This window comes from Anomaloglossus baeobatrachus, chromosome 5 (assembly GCF_048569485.1).
Source record: "Anomaloglossus baeobatrachus isolate aAnoBae1 chromosome 5, aAnoBae1.hap1, whole genome shotgun sequence".
Taxonomy (NCBI): Eukaryota; Metazoa; Chordata; class Amphibia; order Anura; family Aromobatidae; genus Anomaloglossus; species Anomaloglossus baeobatrachus.
The window spans coordinates 533079669-533105951 of NC_134357.1; the positions used below are offsets into that span (position 1 = coordinate 533079669).

Genomic DNA, 26283 nt, shown 5'->3' on the forward strand with positions numbered 1-26283 from the left:
GTCTCTTTACCTCTCTTTCCCTATGTCTGTCTCTTTCTCTGTCCATCTCTTACCCTCTCTTTCCCTGTCTGTCTGTTTCCCTGTGTCTGTCTCTGTCTCTTTACCTGTCTGTGTCTGTCTCTTAACCTGTCTCTCTCTTTCCCTGTCTGTCTCTTTCCCTGTCAGTGTCTCTTTGTCTGTGTCTGTCTCTTACCCTGTCTGTGTCTGCCTCTTTCCCTGGCTGCATTGTGACACGCCAACATTCCATTTAAGGGCGTGGCTGCGCATTCTTCTTAAGTTCTGGCTGCACTGTGGCTCCGAGCTCAATTTGCTTTAATGGAGGCAGGTTTTTTGGTGAAAAACTGTAAAGCGCAGGGTTAAAATTTCCCCTCAAAACATAGCCTATGACGCTCTCGGGGTCCAGAAGTGTGAGTGTGCAAAATTTTGTGGCTCTAGCTGCGACGGTGCAGATGCCAATCCCGGACGGACACGGACACACACACACGCACACACACACACACACACAGCTTTATATATTAGCTACAATTTCTATGTGTATTTTAAAAATGTTACTTATGTAGCAAAATTTTGTTATTTACGAAGAAAAAAATATTCCACACTCTTAACATTGGAACTAATAGAGCATGATGTTCAACTCTCTTTATTCATACTCCCTTAAAACATTGAAATAATAAGCCACCCAAAAATGTGGAGACCAAAATGATACCAATAAATACTTCAACTCCGCCTGCAAAAAAAACAAGATCCCAATGGAGTCTGTCAATGGGAAAACAAAGGTTACCACATTACTAGTGGCTGAAAGGCTGTAGAAAAGCAATATGGCTTCCATAAACCAATCCAGCAAAATCTGTCCTCCCACAGCTAAATGTTCCCCTCGCTTCTGAGCCTTGCAGTGTGCTCAAACATTGTAAGACTGAGTTCCAATGTCCTGTAATCATCCATTAGAATGGATCCTGAAAAGAACCACTGGCAAAATTATTTCTTCTGGATCCGTTTTTTTAATCTTGGACTCTATGGCAAATGGTTCCGTTACAAACGCAAGACAAAAGGATGGCTAAATAGCCATCCGTTAATGGATCTGTTCTCCATAGACTCTCAAGTTAAAAAAACGTTTCCAGCAGATGTGTGCATGACTCAAATAGCACAAGCTGGGCACGAAAATGGCATATTTGTAGTTTCTCTCTGCAACATCCACTGTGTGCTAATTTCACTAAAAAACAATTATTTTTATTTATACAGCGCCAATGTATTCCACAACACTTTACAATTTAGAGGGGACATGTACAGACAATATCAGACATTACAGAATAAAGGGGGCTTTACACGCAGCAATATCGCTGGTAAAAGTACCCGCCCCCGTCGGTAGTGCGTCACGGGCAAATCGCTACCCGTGGCGCACAATATCGCTAGGAGCCGTCACACGGGACTTACCTGCATAGGGATGTCGCTGTGTCCGACGAACCGCCTCCTTTCTAAGGGGGCGGTTCGTGCGGCGTCACTAAGCGGCCGCCCAATAGAAGCGAAGGGGCGGAGATGAGCGGAGCGGAACGTAACATCCCGCCCACCTCCTTCCTTATGCATTGCCGGCAGCTGCAGGTAAGCTGTTGTTTGTCGTTCCCGGGGTGTCACACGTAGCGATGTGTGCTGCCTCGGGAACGACGAACAACCTGAGACCTCCACAATCAACGATTTTTTGAAAATGAACGACGTGTTAACGATGGACGATAAGGTGAGTATTTTCCATCGTTAACGCTCGTTCGTTGCTGTCACACGCAACGACGTCGCTAACCAGGCCAGATGTGCGTCACGGAATCCGTGATTGCCGCGATATCTCGTTAGCGATGTCGTTGCGTGTAACAATTCAACTCCTACCAAGAGGACTGAGGGCCCTGCTCATAAGCTCCAATCTATGAGGAAATAGTGGAGGCACAAAGGGTGAATGGTAAAAAGTGCTGGTATTGTATGGTCTGGCCATCAATATAATAAATAAGGGATTCAAATAACGCTGCATGAACCATGTGTGGCTATATTCACTACACCCCACGTATCATCATCAGCACAGGGGGCAGTGAATAAGTATACTCACCGGTCACCGTTCCCTGCACCATCGTGTTGTCCTCTTGTCTGCCGGCCCGCTGATGTGTGTGGAGAGCGGTGCGCACAGCGATGACGGCTCCACACAGGTCAGCGGCGCTGCTGCTGGCACAGACATGAAGACGAGCAAGGCTGCGTGGAGTAAGGAAAGGTGAGTATACAGCGGGAGTCCTCCACTTGTAACCGCATATCAGTCCGCTGCTGACATGAATGCGGGATCAGCGGTGACTTCAGTCAGGTGATGTGGTGACAGCTGAAGTCCCGTGCGGCTCACTTCACTTGCGGCCTGACCCACACAGAGAGCGGTTGTGCTCCATGGCTGGACTCTGTGATTGTCAGATGTAGCAAAGCTGGATGCGTCGTGGGACCTCGTGTGGATTACGTCGGACCTGGAGGGGTGTTTTAGAGATTAATGAAGTCGTGAAAGACGGGGCTTTTTTTGTGTTTTATTTCAAATAAAGGATTTTTTGGGTGATTGTGTTTATTTACTTTCACTTACAGCTTAGTGATGAAGTGGTGTCTCATAGACGCCTGTTATCACTAAGCTAGGACTTAGTGGCAACTATGGGCTGCTTACATTAACTCCTTATTATCCCGATTGCCACCGCATCATGGCAATCCGGATGAGCCGGGAAAAGTCCCGGGACTGTCGCATCTAATGGATGCGGCAATTCTGGTTGGCTGCTGGCTGATATTTTTATGCTTGGGGGACTCCCAATAACGTGGGTCTCCCCAGCCTGAGAATACCAGCCCCCAGCTGTGAGACATTATCTTGGCTGGTTATCAAAATTGGGGGGGGGACCGCACGTCGTTTCTTTTTTAAATGATTTAATTTACTGTACAATATAGACACGCCCACTAGTGTCTGTGATTGGCTGTAGTCAGACAGCTGTCAATCAGCGTGGGGGCGGGTCTGCCTGCAACCAATCACAGCCACCGGTGAGCAGGAAAACAGTGAATATGTTATGAGACTAATGTGTGGACAGCAAAAAAGAAAACTCATAGACTTTGCTGGGGAAGGAAATTCATGCAGTTTTGAGACCAAAACTGCACCCAAAAAACGAGCAAAAACGCGGCAAAAAAAACGCAGCGTGCGCATATAGCCTAAACGTTTATGTTTTTATGTGATGGGGACATATACTGTATACAAGGATGGGGATATTATACAAGGCAGGAGAATCATTACCAGGATGGGGTACCTTAGTAGAGACTTTGGGGACATTACCCCCATAACAGTGTCAGCAGCAGATCCTCGTCCCATAACAGTGTGTCATGACCACAGTTTTTGCTTAATATTTTATTTTCCTCCTCTAAAACTAGGGTGTGTCTTATAGTCCAAAAAATACGGTATCCGGTGCAAAATTCTGAATAATGAATTGCTACTAATAGGGGTGTAAATTCCTCCACCTTATAACAATAGTGTCATGAATATGGTGGCGGAAGCGGAAGCTATCCAGAATAATCCAGATGTACAGGTGATATGTATGGGAAATTTCAATAACATTATCCACCCATATTGGGACAAATTTAACAATGACCCGTCCACGGCGACACTGCCTATTTCAGGGTTTGGCGACATAATAAAGGATCTGGCACTGACTTTAGGGGGGTTAGATACCAGGGAGTTCGCCAGTTTTCCTGTTACTCAAAGTCAAATGAAACCCTATCTAGAATTGACATGACACTGGGGTCTGCGGGCACACTGCAGCTGGTGGAATTGATGGCATACCTGCCTAGAGCCATCTCAGACCATTCCCCCCATGTTGACCTGCCTCCGGTTCCTTCCTGGGCCTGACCCTGCTCTTGTTACATGGTCCCTCAATCCTTTCTGGCTGCAAATTATTGAGGCTGAACCCATTATTTCCACCCTAAATCACTACTTTAGAGTAAACAACAGAGTGTGTGTTTCTCAAAATACTATATGGGATGCCATGAAAGCCTGCTTACGAGGGGCACTAACACAAGGAGTTAGTAGGTCAAAGACTGAAGGGGGTTTTACACGCTACAATATCGTTAATGAATTATCGTCGGGGTCACGTTGTTTGTGACGCACATCCGGCGTCATTAACGATATCGCAGTGTGTGGAACTTATGTGCGACCTTAAACGATCGCAAAAGCGGCCAAAATTGTTTGCCGCGGAGAGGTCGTCCTGAAACAAAAAATCGTTTTCGTTTTATTAGCGATGTTGTTCTTCGTTCCTGCGGCAGCACACATTGCTATGTGTGACACCACAGGAGCGAGGAATATCTCCTTACCTGCCCCCACCGGCAATGCGGAAGGAAGAAGGTGGGCGGGATGTTATGTCCCGCTCATCTCCGCCCCTCCGCTTCTATTGGATGGCTGCCGTGTGATGTCGCTGTGACGCCGCACGAACCGCCCCCTTAGAAAGGAGGCGGTTCACCGGCAAGAGCTACGTCGCACAGCAGGTAAGTCCGTGTGACGCTTCCGTAGCGATAATGTTCGCTACGGCAGCGATCACAACATATCGCACATACGACGGGGGCGGGTGTTATCGCACTCGACATCGCTAGCGATGTCGCAGCGTGTAAAGCCCACTTAAGTCGCGTCAATTTGGGATATTTCTCCAGGATAGGGCTCAGACCATGGAACGCATGTACAGAGAATGTGCAACTACTCAGAACCTGCTGGAATGGAAAGAGGCTCAGAAGTCATACGATACTCACCTTAGCCTTAGGGAAAAGGCTAAGAATAGGCGGATGTTTTCACAACACAAATTTTTTGAGGAGGGTGAGAAAGCGGGGCATTTATTAGCTGTCATAGCCAGGGCGCAGTAGGGAAATTCCTTTGTGGGAGTCAAAAGAGAGAGTACGGGCTCGGTGGTCAATGAATCGGAGCGGATATTACAGGTTTTTGCTGACTTTTATCAACATTTCTAGATCCAAATTAAGTTTCAATGAGGACCAGATTGACTCTTATCTTGCAGATATATCCCTCCCCAGGCCCTCAGAGACTGATCGGGTCTATCTGAACGGCCCACTGCAAATGGAAGAACTGCAGTTGGCGGTGACTTCCATGTCTAATGGCAAGTCCCCGGGATCAGATGGTCACCCCATAGAGATATATAAAAAATTTGGGGTCATCCTACTGCCGCAGCTTCTGGATACGTTCCGAGGAGTGGCTGAGGCGGGTTGCCTCCCTCCATCAATGCAGGAGGCAATTGTTGTGGTCATACTTAAACCAGGTAAAGATCCCCTACTCCCCGATTCATATAGACCAATTTCTCTCCTCACCACAGACATCAAAATCATAGCCAAGGTATTGGCAACTAGATTGAACAAGGTGTTCTCCTCTCTGATTCATTCCGACCAGTCTGGCTTTATGCCCTCTAGATCTACGGCGGTTAATATTAGACGCCTTCATCTCAATTTGCAGCTTCCAGTGGATAATCCGGGAGATATGGTTATGTTTCCTAGACACAGCTAAAGCTTTCGACTCTATCGAATAGAACTTTCTATGGGCAGTTCTTCGCAAATTTGGGTTGGGCACGAACTTTATCTTGTGGGTAAAATTACTATATGGCAGGCCGACAGCCAGGATTAGGATTAACGGGCAGCTTACTCCAACATTCAGTTTAGCTAGGGGTACTCAACAGGGGTGCCCTCTTTCACCTCTACTATTCACAATGGCTATAGAGCCCATACCAGAGACCTTCCGTCGACACCCAAACATTATAGATTTCAAAAGAGGGGACCGGGAGGAAAAAGTGGCTCTATACGCAGATGATACTCTACTTTTTCTGGCAGATGTGTCCGTCTCACTACCCTTGGCTATGGAAACGATTCAGGATTTTGGGAGATACTCTGGATTGATGATAAATTGGGGGAACTCTGTCTTACTCCCTGTAGATCACATGGATAATATCCCTAGATATGCCTCCTCAGGATTACAAATTTCTTCGCAATTTAAATATTTGGGAATCAATGTCACCGCTAGAGTGAACGATTATGAAAAACTTAACCTGACCCCAATCCTTAAAAAATGTAATGATAAAACTGATATATGGACCCGGCTACCTCTGTCGGTGGTGGGACGGACGAACCTGGTCAAGATGATCTGGATGCCTCAGCTTCTTTATGTCCTACATAACTTTCCACATTGGATACACCAACGATACTTCTATAAGGTCAACTCACTTTTCAGAGAATTGATCTGTGGACGGCGCAGTCCAAGAATTAAATTAGAAACATTACAAAGAAATAAATGGGAATGGGGGACTCTAAGTGCCGAATCCATGGGCGTATTTTGCAGCCGCCCCAAATGCAATATATCCGAGGATGGGATGATCCAAGGAGGGGGGGGGCACAAAGAGTTTTATTGCAGCAACATTTTAAATCATCCAGTCTCTATGAGGTCCTAGAATCAGGCAGATTCCATTTGTTACGGGAAACCGCACCCACCAATTTACTGGTACATAAGCTATGGGAAAATATTAAAGGCATGCAAGATATTCATGGGCCCTCGCAGTTTACCTCTATCTGTGAGACCCCATGGTTGTCCAATCTAAATAAATTGGAGGGGTTTAGAGACTGGAGAAGGAGAGGACTAACCAGACTTGTACAACTGCTAGACAGACACAGTTTTCAGGAATTCTCTAAATTACAATCTGAGTTTGGTCTTTTGAATGAAAATTCTACAAATACCTTCAATTAAGGCATGCATATTTAGCGGAAGGCAATATTGCTGGTTAGGCGATTCAACACCACAGAATAATACAGAGAATAGCTTCTTCAAGTGGTTCCTCTGGTTTAATGTCTGTAATGTATAATAAAGTATTAGATCGATTATTAGTACACCATTTGCCAAACTCTAAAGGGAGATAGGAACACAAGCTCGGTCCTATTGAGGATAATCAATGGGCGGAAATTTTGGAAAGCGTACCTGACCCATCTCTGGGGGAAGCCCACAGATTGTCTCAGCTGTGTGATTCATCGAGTTTACCATACTCCTAAATTTCTATTTGACACAGGTGCCAGACCGGACTCCACCTGTCCATGATGTGGGGCAGACTTCGCGTCTATGCTCCACATGTTGTGGTCCTGCCCCAACCTGAAGGTGTTTTGGAAAAGTCTAGCCGCAATCATTATTAGAGTATACAACATAGATCTTAAGGGGGCTTTACACGCTGCGTACCCGCCCCCGTCGGTTGTGCGTCACGGGCAAATCGCTGCCCGTGGCACACAACATCGCTAACACCCATCACACGGACTTACCTGCCCTGCGGCGTCGCTCTGGCCATCGATCCGCCTCCTTTCTAAGGGGGCGGGTCATGCGGCGTCACAGCGACGTCACACGGCAGTCGTCTAATAGAAGCGGAGGGGAGAAGATGAGCGGGACGTAACCTACCGCCCACCTCCTTCCTTCCGCATTGCTGGTTGAGGCAGGTAAGGAGAGGTTTGTTGCTCCTGTGGTGTCACACACAGCGATGTGTGCTGCCGCAGGAACGACAAACGACATCGTTACTCACCAGACAACAATATTTGGTGTTTGAACGACCTCTCCAAAACCAACGATTTTAACCACTTTTGGGATCGTTGTAGGTCGCTCAAATGTGTTACACGCTGCGATGTCGCTAATGACGCCGGATATGCATCACAAACACCGTGACCCCGACGATAAATCGTTAGCGATATCGCAGCGTATAAAGCCCCGTTTAGTCTCACCCCCTTTGTATGCATACTGGGATATATTGAAGATATGAAGGTGGAAGAGGAGGGAAAGCTGTCAGTTGCCCGTATGCTATTCATGGCCAGAAAATTAATAGCACAATACTGGATCTCAGACCAAGTTCCAACTATCTCAGAGTTTGTCAACAAAATTAACTGGCTGGTAAATCTGGAAAAGAAAATTTATTTGAAAAGGAACTGCCTGGTCAAATTCGAAAAGATCTGGGCCCTGTGGATAGACGACTCTGGTCTGGCATCTAGGGATTTGTTTAGGTTCAGAATTGGCTTGTTTTAATCCATGGTAGGAATAACTGAAATGCTGCACGGATCTAGGAATTGTTATGTCTCCGTCTGAATGTATAACTCATCTCTGACCAAACACTGGTATGTACTTCACCAACTAGGACAGGGGTCGGGTACCTCTGGCCTGCGGGCCACATGTGGCCCGCTATGACTTTTTCTGCGACCCCTGGCAGATTCTCGGGGGCAGCAGTGCTTGTGCGCCACTGCGGTCTTGCAGGTCGGCGACCCTTTAAATCCCCAAAATGAGCTGCTTGTGCGCACCGATGGGTTCTCCCACTGGACAGTGCCAACGTGATCAGGACTTACTTTGTGGGCGAGATTAGTGCTCTGCCCTTCCATCCCACAGCAGCTTCACAGCTTCCAGCGGTATGTGGCCGCCCTCTGCCCTTCGGAGCTGAGTGCCCGCTCTCTCCCTTCGATGCTGTATGTCCGGCGCCTGCATTTCATTGCTTTGAGTCCGGTGCTGCATTTCATTGCTTTGAGTCCAGAGCCCGCCCTCTGCTGCTGTGTGCCCAGTGATTTGTGCCCCACACCCATGTTCTGTCTAACCTCCCGTAGTTGCGTTCAACCCTCAGCACTGAGTGCCCCCGAATGCTGTGTATCACTCCAGGTTTGCGCCCCCCCAGTGATGTCAGGGCTCCGCAAGTACTGCGTCCAGCGCTCCCAGTCTTGTGTGCAGCCCCATAGTGATGTCTGTGCCCCCAGCCCCTCTTGTGGTGTCTGTGCCCCCAGCCCGTCTTGTGGTGTCTGTGCCCCCAACCCATCTTGTGGTGTCTGTGCCCCCAACCCATCTTGTGGTGTCTGTGCCCCCAACCCATCTTGTGGTGTCTGTGCCCCCAACCCATCTTGTGGTGTCTGTGCCCCCAACCCATCTTGTGGTGTCTGTGCCCCCAACCCATCTTGTGGTGTCTGTGCCCCCAATCCATCTTGTGGTGTCTGTGCCCCCAGACCCCCTTGTGGTGTCTGTGCCCCCAGACCCCCTTGTCGTGTCTGTGCCCCCAGCCCCTCTTGTGGTGTCTGTGCCCCCAGTCCCTCTTGTGGTGTCTGTGCCCCCAACCCACCTTGTGGTGTCTGTGCCCCCAGCCCCCCTTGTGGTGTCTGTGCCCCCAGCCCCTCTTGTGGTGTCTGTGCCCCCAGCCCCTCTTGTGGTGTCTGTGCCCCCAGCCCCTCTTGTGGTGTCTGTGCCCCCAGCCCCTCTTGTGGTGTCTGTGCCCCCAGCCCCTCTTGTGGTGTCTGTGCCCCCAGCCCCTCTTGTGGTGTCTGTGCCCCCAGCCCCTCTTGTGGTGTCTGTGCCCCCAGCCCCTCTTGTGGTGTCTGTGCCCCCAGCCCCTCTTGTGGTGTCTGTGCCTCCAGCCCCTCTTGTGGTGTCTGTGCCTCCAGCCCCTCTTGTGGTGTCTGTGCCTCCAGCCCCTCTTGTAGTGTCTGTGCCCCCAGGCCCTCTTGTGATGTGCATGTCCCCAGCGTCTCCTGTGACTTATACGTCACATTGGAGATGCTGTCATGCCTCCTCCATAGAAATGCATATGTGATAAAGTTGCCTTCTGATAAAGTTTAGTAATTGACATTGATACTGTCCAGTGATAACTTATCCAACAGCGCCATCTGTTGACAATGTTTTCTTACTGCAGCTTGTTTATCTAATGTTTCATTGGTTACTGTGCAATAAAAATTGTCCCACCAAGGCTTATGTAGTTCCCATCACACTTTGCACTAGTCTAGCTCTGCCCCCTTCTTCTTCTGCAGCCATTTAGTTACATGGACACAGACATTGTGCATGCTGATCATCTCTCCAGATCTCTGCTTCTTTTGTTTGCCTCTACATAGCACAGTTGGTGAGTTATGATCTCCTGGCTAGGGCTCATCAAATTGAATAATGTAGTTGCTCCGTTCTGCACGTTAATCCTGTCATTATAGCTAATATGTATTCGTCATGTAGTGCATTTACCCAGGAATGCTATGTAACTCAGATATGTTGTATGTTGTACTTAGTATTTTCATTTATTTCTTGTAGTTTTACACTGATCCTATCAATAAAAGTTGTAAAGGACCCCCAGCGTCCGAGTCAATGCATCGATGGGAAAGAGTTTAGCTGTCTGTCAACTCGTTCTTCCAAAGCACACAGAGTGAGGGTGCCAGAACAGTAAAACTACTACTATAAACAGGGTTGAAGCATAGACGCCGACTTCTATCAGAGAGCAGTCTGCCGTATACAGACACCATGTCAGATAGAGGATCTGAAATTTATGTGACACGTTCCCATGTAAGCTCATCAGCTTCAAAGAAGTCTGTGAGCAGCGCTGCAATTGTCACCACCAGGGCGAAGGCCAAAGCCGCCAAAGTGAGAGCTGTCTTCGCTGAACAGGAGTTGAAATTAAAGACGGAAAAAGCACGTCTAGAAGCCGACCTTGCAAAACTTGCCGTACACACGGAAGCAGCAGCAGCAGAAGTACATGCTTTAGAAGAAGCAGCACGTAGCGTCAGTAAAAGTTTCAGGTTAAGGCTCGGACCCGAACTTAGTCATCGGGATATCTCACAACGCACTTCGGACTATGTGCTACAGCATACCGCATCAGACGACAATCAACATTTAGCTCCAAGAGAGAGACTGAATCCTGCCATTCAGCCATCAACCTTCATTCAACAAACATCCCACGTTAAGCATGAAGGTAATTCTGTCCACCTAACACCATCAATGCCACCTGCACCCAAGTTTGTAGATTCCTACTACACAGCGAACCCCCACAAGATGGAGGACCTCGATGGTGAATATCATGTTGACAACAAGACGCAAAGCCTTCAATCCAGTATGCAAACTATTGGCGGAAAAAAATATTCGCTTCAGTCTACTGTATCCTGCTGTTCTACGCTTCACTACAGGGGAAAAGAATTGGACTTTTGAAGATCCTAAGTTGGCTTTAAATTACCTTCTTCAGGAAAATGGAGCTTCGCCAGCAGTCAACACAGACACTTAAATCGGAGACGTCACTGTGCTACAGTTCTGATGTTCATTCTGTTTTTCCTTTTTTTTTTTCAGTGTCAGGACTGCCAGAGAGGCAGGTGACATTGTTATTAGATTAAGGTTTTTGTTTAGATGGGAAGGGGTTAGGGGGCTCTGCGTGCGTACCTTTAGTTTAGCTCTCATATGGGTTGTCGCGTTTACTCGCTGGGATGGACGTGGGAACCCAAATAGGTTGTTTATAATTTTACAATTAATTCCTCCTTCTGGAATAGGATAAATGACTAACACAGAGAGCACAAATGTGTCCACGATTAAATCGCTGTATTGGTGCTCCTGGAATGTTAACGGGTTAAACTCTCCTATTAAGAGGAAAAAAGTTTGAAATTATCTACATCGTTTAAATTGCCATATTGTCTTCTTACAGGAAACACACTGGATGAAGGGCAATAACCCATTTCTTCACAGCAGAAAATATGCCGTATGCGCAGAAGCGTCATTTACGAGAAAACAAAGAGGGGTAGCTATATTGATCAATAAGCATAATAGTCATGAATTTCTGGAGGTTTCAGAGGACCCTATGGGGAGATTATTATTGGTGAAAGTGAAGATAGAGGGCACTATCTACAACTTAGCAAACATATATGCACCAAATATTCCTGATCCACAGTTCAGAGCCAGATTGATCGAAAGTATCACAGGTTGGGATATGACTAATTTAATTGTAGGCGGAGATTTCAATGAGGCTCATGATGGAATTTTAGACAGGTCAAGTCCCCAGCCATCACCTCTATTGGCGCTCCATAGTGGTTTGCAATATCTCGTCAATCAATTGGGACTAATAGACACATGGCGCATGCAGCACCCAATAGATAAAGATTATACATTTTATTCACATGTCCATGACTTACATACACGGATTGACTATTGGCTACTAAGCCCAGCACTGATGCCACATTTACTTTCCTCCAACATCCTAGACATCTGTATTTCGGATCATGCCCCGGTTACTTTTAATTTGTTATTATCTACCCCAATACTACGGGAAAGAAGGTGGAGGTTTCCTTCATATTTATATCAATCTGAGGATTTCAAAGCTTCTTTACAAAACTACTGGAGCTTTTATGAGAATGATAATCACGAGCATAGTGGGGACGCTGGTTTGTATTGGGCTGCCTCCAAGGCAGTAGTAAGAGGTCAGATAATATCATATGTCAGCCATAAGAGAAAAAAGCTCCTGGAACAAACTATATCAGCACAAAAACTTCTCACGCAGGCATATAAAGATTTTAAAAATAACAACACGGATACGACAAAACAACATTTCTTGGAGGCCAAGGAGGCGGCGAACACCTTGGCCCATGAGATGGCACTTAGTAACCTGGACTACCAGAAACATAAATACTTAAATGGGGCAACAAACCTGGGAAATTACTAGCTTCTTTAACCAAACCCTTTAGAACCACCACTAGAATCCACAAAATTAAAAAGAAAGATGGTACCATGGTAACAAAAGATGAGGAAATAGTGGAGGAGTTCAGGGCATTCTTTGGCTCGCTGTATGAGGCGGAACCGAGGGAGGTTGACGGGGAAGCTGATTTTATCCATGGTACCGTAGCGCCCATCTTGACAGAGGAACAAAGAGTAGTACTAAACGCCCCTATAAATATTTCAGAAATAGTAAAAACTATTGGCACTCTTAAACTAGCCAAAAGCCCAGGGCCTGACGGATTTAGTAACGAATATTATAAGATCTTGGGAGCCTCTATCGGTCCTCATCTATGTGCAGTGTATAATAAGATAGTCACAGATAGAATAATTCCCGACAGGTTCAATGAGGCAAACATTATAGTATTACCTAAGCCAGGAAAAGACCCACTACAGGTGGAGGGATACAGACCCATCTCATTACTCAACTCTGATTTTAAAATCTTTACTAAAATACTAGATTACAACAAGTGATTCCAGATCTTATTCTGCCCTTCCAAACGGGATTCGTGCACGGGAAATCCATCACCTATAACATCAGGACGGCTATTGGGGCTATCTCTTATAGTAGGAAGCATAGATGTACCAAACATATAGTAGTTAGCCTTGATGCGGACAAGGCCTTTGGCAGGGTCTCTTGGGCCTATTTACATAATCTTTTGGCATGTCGCCAGGTGGGATCCTGGCAGTCAAGATGATATACACAGAACCCAAATCCAGACTATCTATAAATAATACATTCTCTGAGCCATTTGAGGTACAGAGGGGAACGAGGCAGGGGTGTCCCTTGTCACCTTTATTGTTTAATTTGACTCTGGACCCAATGTTGAGGACCCTACATAATTTTGCAATATTTCAGGGCATGAGAGTCGGTGGGACAACAATTAAACTTTTGGCTTTTGCCGATGATATGTTATTGTTTATTGCCAATCCCTCTCAAGCGATTCCAGAGATAATGAACACATTGAATAATTTTGGAAAGGCCTCAGGCTTCAGGGTAAATTACAAAAAAACTGAGGCATTGGCAATGTACAAATCGGGTAAAATTGATAACAACTTATTTCCCTTCCAGTGGTGTACCAGGTCCATTAAATATTTGGGGATTCAGCTCCCAGCAAACCCCTTGTTACTATATCAAATTAATTATAAGCCTCTTATAAATTCATTAATACATCTACTCCAATCTTGGAAACATCTGAAAATATCCTTTTCGGGCCGATGTCACTTAATTAAAATGGTAGCATTCCCCAAAATAATGTTCTTATTTCAGACTCTCCCGCTGCTTCTATGCAAATCAGATATTAAGCTACTAAATTCATCCTTTGGAAAATTCATTTGGGGGCACAAGGGGCATACTAGGATCAGCTTAATCAAGCTTCAATTACCAAAAGGGGCAGGGGCATAAATCTTCCAGATCTGGGCAGATATAATCTAGCAGCAAATTTGAGATATGTGGTGGACTGGGTGCGAGGAGTATCTCACTTTGCCAATGTACAATTGGAACAACAGCTATTTTCACAAGTCTCGTTAACAGCATTGCTGCATTTAGGGAACGAGGAAATACCGAGTGAGGTTAGGGATTATCCAACACTATGGCATACTATACAAACGTGGAGGAAGGTGAGGAAACTTGGTAAAATTAACACTTCAAGTTCCCCATTTCAACCCTTTATTGGAAATCTGAGATTCCTCCAGGGTCGCCCTCCGAGGATTTATGAAACATTGTCAATGCAGGGCTGTGCTTATGCTGCAGATCTAATGGAGCCTGATTGGTCGTTGCTTTCTTACGAGAAGGCGGCACACCGATTTCCAGCATTTGTGGGTCAGCCTTTTCTTTTTCTTCAGGCGCGTAGCTTGGCACAAAAATATCTTGTTGACAAGCCAAAGGGAGATCTTGGAGGAAGTGTGGATAACTTTCTTAGGAGGACAAGAAGCCAGGCGTCCTCGACTAGTCAGGTTTATTCAATGTTGCGTACAGTTTGGACATGGGAGGGGAAAACAACAGGTCCAGCAAAATGGAAGGTAGACATGCCAGAGTTCGAGGTAAAGGATTTTTTACAAGCCACGCTGTTGCAACGTAAATTTCTCTCGTCCAGTAGCTACACAGATATGGCCTTGATGATTCTACATAGAGCATACATTACTCCAAAAATTCAATCAAAAATGGACACAAATGCCTTATACTCTTGTTCTAAATGTGGCATAAGAGACACTGACATGTTTCACCACTTATGGGACTGTGTTCAGATACAGGGAGTATGGAGAAGCGTTCACTCAGTCTTACCAAACACATACAATATTCAGTTTGCTCTGACACCACAGTGGGCGATTTTTAACATGTTGGAGGAGGCTCAACAAAGTCTTCCGAGAGGTACCAGGGCAATGTTAACTATTTGGGCCTCGGACACTAGGAAAAGTATCCTACATCTCTGGGTAAATCCTGAAGTACCCTCTCTAGCGTTTATCCAAACAAAACTAATGTTCATATTCAAAATGGACTGGCTGGATGCACTGTCGAATAAGGAGAAGTTGACTAAGCGTTTCTTTGAAACATGGTCTTTATTTATACCTAACTTGGCTACAGTGCTTAAGGATAGACTTAAATCTCAGTTTGGACAGACCTCTTGGTACCTTCTTGAACTGCTCAATGGACACATACCAATTTCATAAGTTACCATTTTAAGTTGCTTATGGTCGCACGCAGAGCGGGGGGAGGGGTGGGCGGGACTGTTTTGATTATAATGTCATCAATGGAATGCTCTTTGTATAAGAGCAGATTGTAAAAGAAATTCGGTTAAAATTCAATAAAAAGATGTTAAAAAAAAATCCTAAATATAAAGGCAGACTGCTAATAAGCTCTTAAAAAAAAAAAAAAGTATCGTCGTTTTTCTTCTCTTTTCTTCGTCCTTCCATCTCTCTTCTCTCTCTTTTCTCTATAATTCTTACTACACTATTCTGTGATTTTAGATTTACAATAAAAAACAGTTTCTGCATGCGGTAGCAAATACTGGGATTGTTAGGTTCACATTATATGAGACAATTATGATTCTATGTTAGCCCTTGAGTTTAGTTCTGCAGGATACTTAAAGACACGTGTTGTCGAGCTTGGGCGGTCTATTTTGAGTGATTTACTGTCTATATTGTAATGGTGCAATTGCACTTACTTTGTATGAATTCTGTCTCGTTGATACACTTCAATAAAAGATTTTTGAAAGAAAAAAAAAAAAGTATCGTCACCAGCTGCTGCCATACATCCGTTCATCCATCCAGGACAGAGGCTCTAAACCTGCTGCTGTTTTCATCTACTGTCAGTGACTGTTGCTCTTGTACCCCCTCAGGCCAGCCGACGCAAATCAGTCTACAGAGTAGCACCTGAACCAATCCCTGCAGCGTAACACCTCCAGCATTAGGGGCTCTGGAGAAAAGTAGGCTCAAGCCCCTCCGAATTTTTGTGTGATGTGTCCCAGTGGGTTTACTAAAATCCCTGCTCACCCGGCAAGCACAACAGCTGGAAGGTAAAACAAAGATGCACACAGCAAAAACTAGTGTTTACCCAAAGGTGAACCCCTAAGCTGAAGGGCTGGAACTCCTAGAAACAAGTCCACCTAGACATATAGCCAGCAAGGAAGTTCAGAAAAAGATGAACATATATAACCCAACTCAGAACTGGAGGAAACACATACAGGGACTGAATTAATTCGTTACATACAGATAATTATAGGCCGCGTGTATTTAGTCCTGTCTATTACCTGATGATGTGAGGGGCTGGGAAACATCCATCACGACGTCCTTGTACAGATCTTTGTGTTCTTCTAAATACTCCCACTCCTCCATGGAAAAATAGACTGTGACATCCTCACACCTCATATGAACCTAACACATACAATGATACCGTCATCCCCCGATCCCTTCATAGCGTTACTGTATAATGTCCCAGCATTCCCAGCAGTGTCACCTCTCCAGTCAGCAGCTCAATCATCTTGTAGGTGAGTTCTAGGATCTTCTGGTCATTGATGTCCTCATATATCGGGGGGTGAGATGGAGGCCCTGTGATTGGGCTCAGGGGTCTTCCCCATCCCTCAGACACAGGGTCCAGACAGTGCTCACTAGAGGTCTTCTTCACTACTGTGTAATCCTGGTTATGGAGAGACACAGTAATAAATCTCACTACAGACATTTCCAGAGTCTTCACCTCTCCAGTTCTGTCCACCTGTTATTCCCATAGATAAGAATGATGTAATGTGACGTCATCAGAATCTCTCACCTCTCCAGTAAGCCGGAAGAGGATCTCTAGGGTGAGGTGTAATATCCTCTCCACCATCTTGTCCCTGTCCACATCCATCCTTGACGGGTCAATCAGAAAAATTCTCTGATATATAAGATCTCCACCGACAGGATCCAATATTGTAGGGACCTGAATGAAAAGATATAAACCGATGTTCACCATGATCTATACATGATGATTGAAAGATTCAAAATCTGGATTTTTAATTCCTTATATGCTGCGAATAATAGGGATTCTCACATGTAGCGGTTACACAGAGCAGGTATCTCGCTATCTGACATTGAGTGTTGTCATTGTACACAGAAAAAATAATATTACTTCCATGTTGTATGATCGCACTAATAAGTGTTGCTAAAGACAAATATCAGTTTTAGGAATGAGAAATATTATAGGGAGAACAAACAGCCTTGCACAATGTTGGTGAAATCCCCTCCATAACAGCCTCATTATGCTCTATTATCCTATACATCTGCTGTGCGGTGATTATCTCATGTCCAGGGGTCTACATAAAGTGTAATAGGAAGCAAGGATTTATTATTATTATTATTATTATTATTATTATTATCATCATCCCCAGTAATGGGGAATCTCCACATACCTCCAACTGCAGATTTTTGCTGTGAAGGGATGATGGGATATCTGGAATAATAGCATTCACTTCAGTTATATCTTGTGTGATATCAAGGTCATCAGAGTTAAAAATGGCAGACATCACTGGAGCCTCTGATCTCCTAGTACAGTCATCTGCGAAAAATAAAAATTATTATTTTTCACTAAAATATCCTTAAAAATTATGTTCTTATAACATTTTTAAAATATACATAGAATTTGTAAGTTATGTAGCAAAAAACAAAGGTTACCATATTCCTAGGGGCTGAAAGGCTGTAGAAAAGCAATATGTCTTCCATAAACCAATCCAGCAAAATCTGTCCTCCCACAGCTAAATGTTCCCCCTGCTTCTGAGCCTTGCAGTGTGCTCAAACATTGTAAGACTGACTTCCAATGTCCTGTAATCATCCATTAGACTGGATCCTGAAGAGACCCACTGGCAAAATTATTTCTGCTGGATCCGTTTTTTTAACCTTGAGTCTACGGCGAACGGATCTGTAACAAATGCAAGAAAAAAGGATGGCTAAATAGCTATCCATTAATGAATCCGTTCTCTATAGACTCCCATGTTAAAAATACGTATCCAGCAGATGTGTGTATGACTTCAATAGCACAAGCTGGGCACTAAAATGGCATATTTGTAGTTTCTCTGTGAAACATCGACTGCATGCTAATTTCAATAAATAATAATTATTATTTTTATTTATATAGCGCCAATGTATTTCACAGCACTTTACAATTTAGAGAGGACATGTACAGACAATATCAGACATTACAGAATAACACAATTCAACTCATACCAAGAGGAGTGAGGGCCCTGCTCATAAGCTCCAACCTATGAGGAAATAGGGGAGGCACAAAGGGTGAATGGTAAAAAGTGCTGGTATTGTATGGTCCGGCCATCAATATAATAGATAGGGGATTCAAATAAAGCTGCATGATGCAGTCACCAGCCAGTATGTGTACAAGACTGATATAGATGGAGTGTAAAGAGTGTGTGAAAGTGCGGTAGATATGAGTGGTGCAAGTTCTTATATAATGGACATTTGTAGAATTCTTAGAGAAAATATCTTTCCGGCTCTTGAAGGTAAAATATCCGACCTTTATGGAATAATTACTGTTCTTTTTTTTGATAACCACATTTTGAGAGGCATTTAGAAAAGCTCCTGTGGGTGGGCTGCCCGGCCCCCATGTACTCACTGTGGATAATACTAATCTCCCGCATTTCTTACAATTACCCTGTGCCGAACGTTGGATTAAATAGGGAATTATTGAGGGGTGTGGCCAGCAGCACATGGAGGCAGAAGCACAATAACTCTGCTCCTGTGCTTACCGGCTCTATACAGCGGCACAAAGCATTTATTTGAGCTAGCTCCAGTCCTATTTGGAGGCTATAAACCCCAGGAAAGCAGGGGTATGAAGGAGGTACGGAGCCGCCGGCCTGTCAGTGCGAGTTAAGGATGAATCAGATCAGGAGCAGCCAGGACAGGGGGAGGGGGAGCCGGCTGTGACTTTTGAAATCCAGCCCCAGGCTTTATCCCCCCAACCAGCAGGCTTACAGGCCTTAGGCTGCAGCATAGGTTGAGATAACCAGGATCCTGGTGAACATTTCTCAGAGCCACTGACAGAATATACTGTTGAGGAGAGCCATAAAATGAAATACTTAATTAACCTCTGGACATAGAGCATTGTGGGAAATATGTCGATTTGCCTTACATAATTCAGCTCTCAGATCATACACATGACACAGATATAAAGATGGCTGCCATTTCCTGTTCACCACACCTTGCTTGGAATGCAGGGAATGAAAGAAGATACCATATAAGGGAAGACCCCTGGTCAAGCTAGAAGACATCACAGACCAAACCATCAGCATGGATGCACCAGATGACGTCCCTCCCATCATCATGGTTTCATCCACTGAAGTCAGACGCACCCATCAACAGCAACTCCCCATTGGCTAGCCCATGAACTGTCCCACTAAATGGGCATATCTGAACTTGTGTACGCCCCTAGCCTATATCAAGAGGACGCATGTTCCTTCTCTGTCTGTTTGGTGCCATCTTTACTGTGACCAAGAAGAGACTTCATATCCGACTGTGTCTGGTGTGAATTCTTTTATGCATGCACTTGGTATATACCAATTCGGCCAGGCAGTAGGCAACTAGTGATCTCTGGTTAAGAGTTCACCCTAACAATACTATGAGGAAACTCATGACAGAACTAATGGCTTCCTTTAAGAGGGACATGCAAAGTGTACTCAAGTCTATGCAAAGAGATATCACAGCAATAGGGGACTGCACATCCCATATAGAGGACAAGATGACAGAACTAACAACTGAGCACAAAAATTCTCAGAGAGAAAAATATCCCATACAAGTGGGGCTTTCCAGTGAAATTAATCATATCCAAAGCAGGGCATAAGCACGTGGCAGGCAACCCGGAACAAGCCCTTCAATTATGGAAGGAATGGAACCTACTCACCTCCACCAAGGAACACCAAGATGGATCCTCACCACCATATCATATTCCAGAAGAATGGTCTAAAGGCTAAAGGCCCCATCACACATAGCGATGTCGTTAGCGAGATCACTGACACGTCACAGGTTTTGTGACGCAACAGCGACCTCGCTAGCGATCTCGCTACGTGTGACACATAGAGACCGGCCCCCTGCTGCAATATCGTCGATCGTACCTGAATGTCCTGGTTCATTTTTTGTTCGCTGGTGTCCCGCTGGGTAGCATGCATCGCTGTGTTTGAAGCCATAACAACGACGAATGACCTCATTGGCATGCCTTGGTGGCAGGGTCCCAACGACTGCCGAGGTTGTTATACGGATCGCCGTATCGTTGCTGCGTCGCTAATTAGTTCTGCCTGTTTGACAGCTCACTAGTGACCATTTAGCGATATACCAGCAAACCTGACCAGTTGGTACCATTGTCGGGATCGCTGGACCGTTGCTACGTGTAACGGGACCCTAAGTCTGATGAGAACTAGTCACAATAGGGCTATTGTGTGGCTCATTAAGTAAAAAGACTGCTCAAGATTCCAGATAAGATGCAGTGACTGTCTTTGGTTAACCTCGGCATCTGCCCCTGCATGCCCTATCTAAATCAGTCTTCATTTTTGGACATTTGGAGCTAGGAGCTGACCCTGGCACGGATCCCAATCCCTCCAGGGACTGAATATAGACCTCTTCATCTTGCCCCTCAGAACCCCCTTGAACTTTTATTTTCTTTTTTCACGGTCACGTCGCTCTGCAAGGGGTTGCTGGCGATCTTGATGGGGGTGGTTAGGTAGGTGTACAGCAGGAGCCGTGTTTTGAGTATGTGACGCCACCCACGGGACGTGGTGAAGGTGTAGACACCACCGCTGCAATTACGGGGCACCCGGGGAGATGGTCGTGCAGCAAGATGTTAACCCCTCCGTGGGCAGGGTTGGTGGCCCCGGGACTTGTTTGGGAAGTGTGTAGTGGCTGGGCGGTGCAGGGTGGTGCGCGGCCGGATGGCACAGTTGTACTCACGATTATTGATACACGCAAGTCTCTGGTAAACCAAGTTGATGGTGGTCGGTGCCCGCAGCCGGCTGCGTCTTGTCCCCCACCCGGGTTGGTGGTCCTGGTCTTTCTCCTGCACCTCTTTATGTTCGTGTTGACTGCCTATGCCTCAGCAACGGGAGTCCGCTCCCCGGCTATATATGTGTCGGAGTCCGTTTGCCCGCAGGCGCTGGCCCGTGAGATCTCGCTGCCTGTGCGGTGGCTTTCTATCCCCCTCAGTGGGCTGTTGCCGTCAGTCGGGACTTGGGATGGGAAAGAACCTAAGGTCCAGACCTCAATCAGCGAATTCGTCGTGGTCCAGTGTCTTCTGGGCCTCGTTCTGGGTCTGAATACCCCCCTGGTGCTCCGGTTTACAGTCGGTTCCCCGGTTCGGTACCGACCTTCCACTACCCTGTCCCGGTCCCTTACGGTTCCACCTGGCCATCTTCCTGGCTCCTGCAGGCCAGGCCACCACCTGCCTCCTAGCCAAGGTGTGCGGGCTGCGACCCTCACACCTGTCAGACTGTCACCGGCCTGTGCCTCAGGCCTGTCCTCCTCTCACTTTTACTTCTCTCTCCTCAGACTGACTACTAAACACTGTGCTCCCCACAGGGAACTGACCACTGTTCTCCTGCCTCAGGCCCTCTGGACTCCTCGGTGGGCGTGGCCAACCACCTGGCTCCGCCCCCTGGTGTGTCCATCAAGCCCTGAGGGAGGTGACTAGGTTTTAAAAGGTTGGCTGCTGTTACCTTTTTAGGGGGACGGGTGTTTGTGCAAGGGCCTGTCTATGACTACCTGGCTAGTCCAGGGCGTCACACTTTTGTCAGGTTTTTTTTTCTTAGCATCATAGTTAAATTTGGTGAAGGGCTCAGGCAGCCCCAGTTAGTGCCCTGTATTGTAGCTCAATTGAGCTATGTTGTTTGTTCTAGGTTTACTTGATTCTTTTTTTTTCAGATTGAGAAACTAAGTCTGGTTGACGCAGCATGATCTATGTAGCAAGCAGCAATATTCTCAGAGGATGGACGTATGTATGTAGAGTATGTAAACTAAGATTTTTTTCTGTAATTAATCTCTTTTTGGCTTCCCTTCCCAAAGGTTGGGATAAGGTACTCAATGCAGCCCAACTCTGTAAATTTCCTCGATGGTGGTTAGATTCATGTCCATTAACCCCTTCACGACCATGGACGGACAGATCCGTCATGGTGCCCTGGGCCTTAACGACCAAGGACGGATCTTTCCGTCATGACGTAATCGCAGCACCGGAGCCTCCGGTGACTGCGTTCGGTTAACACAAACCGCAGATTCGGGGAGGAGGGGACCTGTACCTGACCTCAGGAGGGGTGGTGCCTCCTCCCCGGACCTACGGAGGCTGTGATTGGCTGACGAACGCCGCTCAACCAATCACAGCCACTGTAATGTTCCAGCCATTTAAAGTGACTGAAACATTGAAATCCAGTCCTGACCAGTGCAGCTATAGCACTGGGCATTGGCTGGAGCTGGGTGACCTCACTGGATCACCCTCCCCCAGCTCCAGTAGCTCCGATTTGAGAGATCGGCCTTGTGACCGATCTCTCCAATCACAGTGAACCGCCCCCATCAGCTTCACTTGTCGGTCCCTGCAGCACGGCAGCACAGTGAGTGTATACAGTGCAATGGCAGGGCGACAAGCTCCGGTCCCATGCTGTTATGTGACCGGAGCATGGGACCCGGAACTTGCCGCGCCGCCATTGCACTGTATGAAACCGGCGAAAAGCCTCCTGATCCTCCGCTGCCGCCCTCCATCTGCCACAGTGCCACGGCTCCCCACGATCTGCTGCCCAGCCCCTCACCTCCGTGATGTGCTGCCAGCCCCCTCCACTCATGATCGGCTGCCCGCCCCCTCTCCTCCCTTATATGCTGCCCGGCCCCGCCCCCTCTCCTCCGTTATGTTCCGCCCGGCCCCGCCCCCTCTTCTCCGTTATGTGCTGCGCGCCCCCTCCTCCGTTTTGTGCTGCCCGGCCCGCCCCCTCTCCTCCGTTATGTGCTGCCCGGCCCCGCCCCCTCTCCTCCGTTATGTGCTGCGCGCCCCCTCTCCTCCGTTATGTGCTGCCCGGCCCTGCCCCCTCTCCTCCGTCATGTGCTGCGCGCCCCCTCTCCTCTGTTATGTGCTGCCCGCCCCCTCCCCTCCATTATGTGCTGCTCGCCCCCTCCCCTCCGTTATGTGCTGCCCGCTTACCCCCACCTCTCTCCCCCGTGATCGGCTACCCGCCCCCTCCCGTCACCTCCGTGATGTGCGCTCCCTCCCCTGTCACCCCTGTGATGTGCGCTCCCTCCCCTGTCCCCCCCGTGATGTGCACTCCCTGCCCTGTCACCCCCCCACCCCCGTGATGTGTGCTCCCTCCCCTGTCACCCCCGTGATGTGCGCTCCCTCCCGTCACCCCCGTGATGTGCGCTCCCTCCCGTCACCCCCGTGATGTGCGCTCCCTCACCTGTCACCCCCGTGATCTGTGCTCCCTCACCTGTCACCCCCGTGATCTGTGCTCCCTCACCTGTCACCCCCGTGATCTGTGCTCTCTCACCTGTCACCCCCGTGATCTGTGCTCTCTCACCTGTCACCCCCGTGATCTGTGCTCTCTCACCTGTCACCCCCGTAATCTGTGCTCTGCTCACCTGTCTCCCCCGTGATCTGCGCTGCGCTCCCTCTCCCATCTCTCACCCTCCCCGATCTGCTGCCTCCATCTCCTGTGATCCTGCTGCCTAGATCCATCCTGTAGGGTAACTATCCCTAATCTCACCTCCCACTCCCCTTCCCTCCTATACCCCCCCATCTCCCTTTCCCCCCTTCCCCCCCATCCTCTGCCGCTCCTGCATCCACTGTGCCCTCTCCCATCTGCCCCCACCCTATCCCAGCCGCCGCCGTCTCACATTCACAGATGCTACCTTTATATGCCGCTGCCCCCCCATCTGCCGCTGTTCTGATCCATCCTGTAAGTATTGATCGTGGCTCTTTTCTAACTATCCCCAATCGCATCTCCCACTCCCTCTCCCCCCTCCTCCCCCACCTGCTTGCCGCCAAGTGCTGATCAGCTACGTGATTGGCTGATCAGGTACGTAATTGTTGGTCTAGTTTTTGCTTTTTTTGTGCACCCCAAATAAAAAAAAAAAAAAACCAAAACAAAACATGAACAATTAGGTACCTGATCAGCAATTGTCCTGCAGTCGTACTCGACTTTGGACAGGACTTCTTTTTTCCATCCCACCTAGTCTCCCCCCTTTTTTGCAGAACATTCGTGCGTGCGCTCTGTTTTCTTTTTTCTATGCCATGGGGGGTCTAGTTTCCAAAATGGGGTCACATGTGGGAGAGCTCCACTGTTTCGGCACCTCAGGGGGTCTCCAAACACAACATAGAATACGCTAATTATCCCAGACAATTTTGCGTTTGAAACGTCAAATGACGCTCCTTGCATTCTGAGCCCTGCTGTGCACCCAAACATTTGATTTCCACCACATATGAGGTGTCTGTGTACTCAGGAGAAATTGCACAAAACATTTTATGGTGCAATTTTTCCTGATACCCTTGTGAAAAAAAGCTACCTTGTTGAAGTAACAATTTTGTGGAAAAAATATTTTTTTTATTTTCACGGCTCAACTCTATTAACTTTTGTGAAGCCCCCAGAGATTCAAAGTGCTCAATAAACATCTAGATAAATTCCATGAGGGGTCTAGTTTCCAAAATGGGGTCACATGTGGGGGAGCTCCACTGTTTCGGCACCTCAGGGGCTCTCCAAACATGGTGCGGCTAACGATTCCAGCTAATTTTCTGTTCAAAAAGTCAAATGACGCTCCTTCCCTTGCGAGTCCTGCCGTGCGCCCAAACAGTGGTTTTTCGCCACATATGAGGTATTTGCGTGCTCAGAAGAAATTGCCCAACAAATTTTGGGGGTTCATTTCATCCTGCTACCCTTGTGAATATGCAATATTTGAGGCTAAATTAACATTTTTGTTGAAAAAAGTAAAATGTTCATTTTTTTTCTTCCACATGGCTTTAGTTACTGTAAAGCACCTGAAGGGCTAATAACCTTCTTGAATGTGGTTTTGAGTAGCCTGAGGGGTGCAGTTTTTGGAATGGTGTCACTTTTGGGTGTTTTGTGTCATGTAGACCTTTCAAAATCGCTTCAAATGTGTTGTGGTCCCTAAAAAAGTGGCTTTGTAAATTTTGTTGTAAAAATGAGAAATTGCTCAAACTTTGAACCCCTATAACTTCCTTAAATTTTTTTTTTCCCCAAAATTGTTCTGATGTAAAGTAGACAAGTGGGAAATGTTATTTATTAATTATTTTGTGTCATATGTCTCGTTGGTTATAGAGCATAAAAATTAAAAGTTGGAAAATTACAAAATTTTCGCGAAATTTCAGTTTTTTTCACAAAGAAACGCAAAAAATATCGGCCTAAATTTACCACTAACTTGAAGCCCAATATGTCACGAAAAAAAAGTCTCAGAATCACCGGGATCCGTTGAAGCGTTCCAGAGTTATAACCTCATAAAGTGACACTGGTCAAAATTGCAAAAAATGTCCTTGTCTTTAAGGTCCAAATAGGCTTGGGGGTGAAGGGGTTAATGCTAAAGAGTTAACTTCACCATTCAAGAGATCAGAACTGTGGAAGGAGGCCCTCCAAATGAACACAAATGTGTTATGCATCCAGGAGACCCACTTAAACAGTGCTAACAGTTTCAGGCTCAGATATAAGAAATTCCCACATATTATTGGGGCACCCACAAGCGGAAAGAGGGGGGGTGGCAATAGCGGTAAAGGATACGGTGGCTTTTAACCAGGTTGAACAAATTGTAGATCCATAAGGCAGATTCATAATTTTAAAATGCCAGGTCAATAATATCCCATATAGAGTGGTGAATATATATGCTCCAAATAAGCGACAGGACAAGTATATTAAGAACATTATTACCAAGGCATGTAAGGTTAAAATAGGTTCCTTTATCATCATGGGAGATTTCAATTTAGCGTTATGGCCGAATATGGACACCACATCCAAGTCAAAAAATCTCAATCCCAGCCCACTAACAAAATTTCTTCACCTAAATGAGATTTATGACATATGGAGGCTGCGGAATCTGTCAGCAAGAGATTACACGTTCCTATCTCACATCCATAACATATACACAAGAATAGATTACTTTTTGGTAGAAAAAGCAGTAATACCGAAAGTGCTTAATACAAAAATAGCAAACATAACTTGGAGCAACCATGCCCCTATCACATTAGGCATAGAGGAAAGATACACGACGACTCCATCCCCGATATGGCGCCTAAACACATGTATTCTAAATCA

At 46.5% G+C, this 26283-nt stretch overlaps 1 protein-coding gene across 1 annotated transcript in view; it reads right to left on the reverse strand.

Moving 5' to 3' along the window:
- Positions 1-26283, reverse strand: part of LOC142312173 (uncharacterized) — a 163168-nt gene that overhangs the window by 108153 nt on the left and 28732 nt on the right. The window contains 4 exon segments of the mRNA XM_075351076.1: positions 16276-16399; positions 16482-16661; positions 16791-16940; positions 17410-17555. Coding sequence (XP_075207191.1) covers positions 16276-16399; positions 16482-16661; positions 16791-16940; positions 17410-17555 — 600 coding nt within the window.